This window comes from Calidris pugnax, unplaced genomic scaffold (assembly GCF_001431845.1).
Source record: "Calidris pugnax isolate Ruff unplaced genomic scaffold, ASM143184v1 scaffold492, whole genome shotgun sequence".
Lineage (NCBI taxonomy): Eukaryota > Metazoa > Chordata > Aves > Charadriiformes > Scolopacidae > Calidris > Calidris pugnax.
Genome location: NW_015091453.1, coordinates 696,695 through 703,607, shown reverse-complemented (window position 1 = coordinate 703,607; position 6,913 = coordinate 696,695). Strand labels below are relative to the sequence as shown.

Genomic DNA, 6,913 nt, shown 5'->3' with positions numbered 1-6,913 from the left:
TCCGGCCCGCGGGGCGCCCGCCGCCTTCCCCCCCGGCTTCCCTTCTCTCTATAGCCAGCCCCCGTCGGCCGCCGCCGGGCACGGCCTCGGTGTCCCCACGGTCCGGCCCGGCCCCGCGGCGGCGGGACAAACATAACTTCAGCGGGGCTCGCCCACGTGCGGCCGGGGGGCGGCGGGGCCGGGCCAGGCTGTCAGCGCGGGGGCGGACGGCAGGGCCCGGGCGGCGGGACGGCGAGGCCCCCGGGCCTTTGTCTCGGGTGGGTCGCGCGTGGGGGCGGCACGGACCGGGGAAAGGGGGAGGCGGCGGGGCTGACACGGCCAAGCCAGCCCTGAGATCCTCGGGCCCCTCGCACCGTTACCCCGGGAGGCGCCGCGCTCCCGCCGGGGGCTGCTGAAACTTTGATGGGTGTTAAAGCGCCAGGTCCCATCGGGAGCCGCCGGTGCGATTCTCCACCGTCTGCCGTTCCCCCATTGCCGTGCCCTCCCTGCGGTCCCGGTGGCCTCGAGGTGTCCCGGTGCCTGGCCGGCTGGGTGTGCTTCCCCCCTGGCTCTTGCCTTCCCACAGCCTTCCCCTGGCAGGCCATCTCTCCTGCATCCCCTTTGGGAGACACCGGCCTCCTCTGGACTCATGCAAGCAGCCCTTGGCAGATACTTTCCCTTGTTTCTCAGTGTTGTTTTGCAGATTTATCAGTATTTATTATGATGATGATGATTTTTCTTTAACTGTAGTGCAATTGCGTTTTTATGCTTTCCTCTTAGGTGGCAATCTTGAACCTCCTTGAACAGTATGGTCCACCACACTGGTTTGAAAGCTGCAGAGGAGCCACCACAGGTCTCCAAAAGCCCCCAGGAATAGCACGGCCAGCAAAAGGTTTGTACGGGGGGTGTGTGGGATGCTGGTCCTGTGGCACCTCTGCCCAGCGGCAGGGTGTTGAGGCTTAGCCACAGCAGAAGGCCCTGGGGTGTGACGTACTGCCTGCAGTGAGTTCCCAGGGGTTTTTTTTTGCATGACTTGGAGGCTTCTACGTTCCCTGCCTCCTGGAGAAACGTGCTACTGTGAGGATGATTTTGTGCATTAAAATACATGCGTTCTACTCCGTAAGTCCTCCTCCTTCACTCATTTTATTCACCTCTTTATTGCTTTGCAAATCTCAACCTCCATGTTTTCGTAGGCAAGCAGAGAGAGAAAATTGGATTCCAAGCTTGGGTTCTAACGCAAGTCCTTTGCACAAGAAGGGTGGAGTTAAGGATGGAGGTCTTTGTTTTCAGCTTTCCTCACAAGCTGGTTTGCAGGAGGCTTTGACATAATTTCTTTTAATGTACTTTTTCTCTTTGTCCTCTGAGAACAAATAAATTGTGTTTAGTCAAAATTTGAGAACTGTGTTATTTAAAAATCGCTTCTATCGGCAAGATACTTACTTGATCTTCTCTAGATCTGGTCCAATTTTGCTTTATTTTGAGAAATTGTTGCTTCATGTATGACATGCTTACAGTGCAATTTTGTGGAGAAATACTTGAGTAGAGACTTGTGCTCTCATAACTGCAAAGAGCATAAACTAGTCTTTTATAGGACTCGGAGATGTACATGAAAGCTTCTGAAAACACAAGGTTTCTTCTAAGAAAAGCTTATTTTGTAAAGCTGCAAATACCTCAGATTTATTTTGTCTTATACTTCAAAACGCTGCTGTGCCGAAGATGTGGATAGGAGTTTAGGGTAGAGAACAGAAAATCCAGAGTGATTGGCAAGCTTGATTTTCTCTATATGAAACTTGGGCATTCTGGGTTATGGATGAAACGTCTTCCTTGTGGAAGGATTTGTGTGCCAGGAATCTTGGGAGCTGAGTGGTGCCTAGCTCTCTCCCAGCTGGCACAAATTTTCCCACCCAAAGGAAGGGGAAATTTAAGGTCCACGCTTTTGCCAACTGCAGTAATCTGCCATGTTTCAAAACTCCTTATCCAGTGCTGGTGATGTGAAGCATGTGGATAATCTTCTGGGCTTCACGGGACTTAACGCATAGCTGCCCTACCTTGCTGAGGGATGTGATTTTAAGTTATTGCGCGGCCCTCTGTGGACATTCAGATTTAAGAATGAGAACAAGTTTAAGCTAAACCACAGCGAGCCACTCTTAAGCCAAGTAAATCTCCACAGAGTGTTTTGCAGTAGATTAACCGAAGCGACACCTCCGGGGCTTGTCCGTAGGCATGGCTGAATGGAAGCTCAAAGAGCAGCATATCCTTTTCTTCCATGCTGAAGTGACTTCTCCTGGCCCAGCTCTGTAAATTGTTCCCTGTACCAGCTCTCTGCCAGGACAGGTTGCATTTCGTTTGGTTTTAATGTGACACTTGACAAACATTTAAACCCAACAGTAAATAATGAAAGCAGCCTTAAATCAGTGGCCTTTTGGGAGGTGTCAGGCAACTTCATTCTCTCCCTCCGCCTTGTCCCGGGGCCCTTCTCTCCTCCTGCACCTCTGCTTCCGGCTCTTCCCCCTTCTCCTGGGCTCCTGCCCATACTGTCTCCCCTGCCTGCCGCTGGCTTTGGCAGCGCTGGTGTAGCCCCAGTCCAGGGAGCGTGGCAGGACTTACCTTGACTGTGGGTGCTCCTTGCCAAGCAGGAACTGGGGCTTTGTTAGGTCAGTTAACACTCTTTGTTCTGGTTTGGTTTTTTTTTTTTTTCCCTTCCCTGCATATAGCATACATCAGTTCACATAACTTTGGGGTTTAAATGCAACATGTATTAAAAGAATGCCTCATTAAATATTTGGGAAGTCTATATATTGCACAACTTGAAAATACTTTGATTAATCAGGGATAAAGCAGCATCCGTGACAGCAGCAAACACAAATGTTGAAGTAATTCTCTGCTATCACTTTTCATTATGCATCTCATCAGAGCTTGATTATTCCTGTCACAGGTCTCTGTTGTGAGTGTCAAAGTCCCCACCTCCCTTCTGGAGGGCTTATAAAGAGAGAGCTGGCTGGGTACACCATCTCTTGTTATGATTTGGATGCGATCCTTGATTCTGTCTTTGGGCAGTTTTGCCTCACATTGCTACCTAATTAAAGATTACCCCTGTTCCAAATACACCCTGCTTGGTTTACTGTGCTTTGAGCTGCTGGATTGAAATATTTACTGAATACTTCTATTATTTCAATTGCTCAGGGTAGGCAGTTCTCTCACTTTTCAGACCTGTTTCTCTTGGGCCACCTCTTTACTCCAGCCTTTTTGTCTTGGAGGAGGACAGAATTCTCCAGATGTGACAATCTGTTGAGAAATTGGCAGTGATTGTTGCCTATTAGCTCTAAAAAAACCCACCCAACTAAACAGAAAAGAAACCCTGTACTAACGTACTTTTGAATCTTTTCTGTTGAGGCTTGTGACAACAGCTGTTTTTGGAGCAGGGATGCATCTGACAGGTTGAAATGTGTCCCCTGTGGGGGCTTGGTGTCATCTAAAAGGTCGTGTTTGAACCAACTCTGTTCTCAGGGATCCTGGGAGAAGGGGATGCTGTCTCCCACCACGGTGCTCGAAGCACCAGGAACAGCTCTGCCCACAGCCCCAGGAAGGTGGGTTGCGTTGCAGGACAGGAGTGAACAGCTCCTGTCACTTGTCACCTGCCCCTGCTGGCTCAAGCAGGGTGGGACTTGAGGTTTTGCTGATCCTCCAGGCACAGCTTGGACAGGAGAGGTTCCTTCCTGGTGGTGCCCTGCAAAATGGCACTGTTGTGTTGAAAGATGTGTTGAAAAAACTGGTCTAATTGTTTGTGTACAAACAGTCAATGTTGGAGTAGTTAAAATGGAAGTGGAAGTGTCTGTGACATGTTTCTGGTCTTCGTGCCCTGCTCCATTAGCTCTTTGGGCAATTGTGTTTTTTGTCACATAAGGTGTTTATGCAATCGAATCTTACAAAGTTTGTCCTTGGGTGGAAATGTACCTGACAAAGTATTTATTTTGCTTTTAATTGTAGCTTTCATCATGGGGGACATGAAAACCCCAGACTTTGATGACCTCTTGGCTGCTTTTGATATCCCCGATCCGACTAGCCTTGATGCCAAGGAGACCATCCCATCAGCTGGGGAGGAGAGTGAGAATCACCTGAAATCATCGGGAATCTGCATAGATGAGAATGTGTCCTTATCCCACTCTCTGCCTCCCTCTGATGCTCCTGTTGTGAGTGTGATAGTGAAGAACACGAGTCGCCAGGAGTCCTTTGAAGCAGAAAAAGAGGGGAATCACCTTGGGACTGGTCTGCTACACAATGGGTTCCGTGGGTCTGATCTGCCATCGGAGGCTCACGCTTTAGTGCATAATTATGGCAAGTTTGAGTCAACTTTTATTAATGGTGACAGCTCAAGAAGTTACTCCAATAAACTGGACCAGTCCAAGTCAGAGCCTTTGCCAACATTTAGCCAGTTTAGCCCGATTTCCAGCCCTGAGCCAGAGGATGCGTTCAAAGAGAACAGTATCGGTGATAAACCCAAACATGCCCAAACTCCGTATTTTCCACCACCTTCAATGTATATACCAACAGGCGCTTCAGTACTGGATCATCTTAGGAAGGTACCAGAGCCTGAATTAAGCATGTTTGATCAATACTGTAAAAAGGAACAAAAGATGGAAATCTACTGCCAGCCAGAGAATAGGCTGGAAATGAGCAGGAGAGAACAAGACAAAGCAACAGAGAGGTTTGTGGAGTCAAGCAAGGACTTGGTAGATGCCAATAGCTTTCTTGGAGAGGGATTGGTGTTTGGAGACCTCCCCCACAATAATTTAGCAGAAAGTAAGGTTTCTGTGCCCGAGCTGAGCATGTCCTCGTCAGTACCGCCTCGCCAGAGGTTAAAGCCAACTCATTCAAAGTTGTCCTCCTGCGTGGCAGCGTTAGTAGCTCTTCAGGCCAAAAAGGTTGCATGTATTCCAAAAGGCGATCAGCCAAACCTTACCAAGGAACCTGGCCCTTTTAAAGATGGGGTGAAGGGAAGTCCAAAAATGCCCAAGTCGCCAAAGAGTCCCCGAAGCCCCTTAGAGGTGGTGAGGAAGGCCATCAAGCAGCCTGAGAGTCCTCGAAGCGTGTGCAGCGACAGCAGTGGGAAAGGCTCTCCTTCCATGGCGGCCGGCTCTCCGCCAGCCATTCCCAAAGTTAGAATAAAGACTATCAAGACATCCTCTGGTGAAATTAAAAGAACTGTAACTAGAATTTTGCCAGAAAATGATGAGTTGGGCAAATCTTCAGAAGGGTCACCTATGGAAACCTCATCTGCCGAAGAGTTTACCAAATCTTTCCCGTCCCCTGACACTAGCGCAATTATGGATGGCGATGCTGGCAAGAATTCAGTCAAAACTGGGGCTGCTGTGGCTATCCAGCTGTCAACTGTAGCAAGTCCTTATGCAGATGGTATGAAAGCAGACATTGCTGCAAACAGCACGTGTACCGTGTCCTTGTCTCCACTGCCAAACTGCGGCAGCGGCGCCATAAAAGTAGGTGTTAAGAGGCAGCATCAGGGGCTGGTGGTGCAGCCGTCCACCATCACCTCCTCCAGCCTTCTTCCCAAAGCCGTGCACTTGGCAAATCTCAACTTAGTCCCTCACAGTGTTGCTGCTTCTGTTACAGCCAAGTCCTCCGCACAGAGACGAAATCAGCCTCAGGTGACGCAGATGTCAATGCCACTGGTGCACCAAGTCAAGAAAGCTGCTCCCGTTGTCGTGGAGGCGTTTAATAAAGTCCTACACAGTGCCAACCCCGTGCCAATATATACTCCCAACCTTAGCCCTCCACCTGACACCAGTATTAATTTACCTGCTTCTGGGTATTGTTGCCTGGAATGTGGGGACTCCTTTGCCTTAGAGAAAAGCCTGACTCAACACTATAGTAGACGAAGCGTTCATATCGAAGTCATGTGCACTCAGTGTTCAACTATGCTCCTTTTTTTTAATAAGTGTAGCTTGCTCAAACACGCAAGAGATCATAAGAGCAAAGGATTTATCATGCAATGTTCTCAGCTGCTAATGAAGCCAATTTCGGTAGACCAAATGTTTTCACCTTCTCCTACAAGCTCTTCAGCCTCTCCGGCTCCTCAGACGTTGCATTCGCCCTCTCCGTCGCGGAAGCCCAGTGCTGCTTCAGGAGGTGGGGTGGGAATTTCTGCAGGCGCTCAGCCAGCCTTGCCTCTCTATACGGACCCGCTGAGGCTAATCCGCCACGGACTGAAGTGTTTGGAGTGTAACAAGCAGGCGCAGGATTACGTTGCTTTAGCAGCTCATTACCAGAGAACCTCAGAAGATAATGAGAGACTGGTAAGTCATCATTTTAATGTTATTAGTTAAATCTCTCCATGTTTCAAGAGATTGTCCTTGAGGGGGGGAAAAATAGGCGTCGTAGTGGCAAATGAATCACTTTGCCTAAAAAAGTGCTTGTGGGGAGGATTTGGGATATGCATGAGCCCAGACGTGTGCGCATGAAGAGACGTTTAATGTTGCTTGCCCTCTTTTCACCTTTTGCCATCAGAAAGAGAGTAGTGAGGAGACTGTGGAGATCCTTGAGCATCAAATGAGGGCGTTGGAGATCAAAGATCACTTGGATGAGGTGTGCAAGAGTGCTGTAGGGGAGGGCCAGCAGAGCGTTACCTGAAACAGGTTTTCATGCTCTAAACGTGGCTAGAGGAGATCTGACAGAATTTAAATTTTACCTTTCCTGAATCTTGTGCCAAAATCTTCCCTGTAACACTTTGAAGAGCATGTGCTGTTTGTACTGTTAGTGTGGTAAGGTGTGTATTGGGACAGGACTGGCCAAGAGGTGAGCAGTGTGGTGGTGGAGATGGAAGGCTATTTTTGGGTTGGTTTTGCCCTTTGGGTGGGAGAGGAACGAGTCAGTGCCATTTTTCCATATTTCCATAGGAGGGCTCAAGAGCCTTGTTAGT

The 6,913-nt window shown here is 49.1% G+C and overlaps 1 protein-coding gene across 1 annotated transcript in view; it reads left to right on the top strand.

The window, feature by feature from the left end:
* The window catches only part of ZNF592 (zinc finger protein 592), a 42,825-nt gene that overhangs the window by 1,498 nt on the left and 34,414 nt on the right, over nucleotides 1–6,913 (top strand). Inside the window, exons 2-3 of the mRNA XM_014961596.1 lie at nucleotides 760–871; nucleotides 3,967–6,290. Of these exons, the coding sequence (XP_014817082.1) occupies nucleotides 3,975–6,290 (2,316 nt within the window). The 5' untranslated portion in view covers nucleotides 760–871; nucleotides 3,967–3,974. The remainder of the gene's footprint in view (nucleotides 1–759; nucleotides 872–3,966; nucleotides 6,291–6,913) is intronic.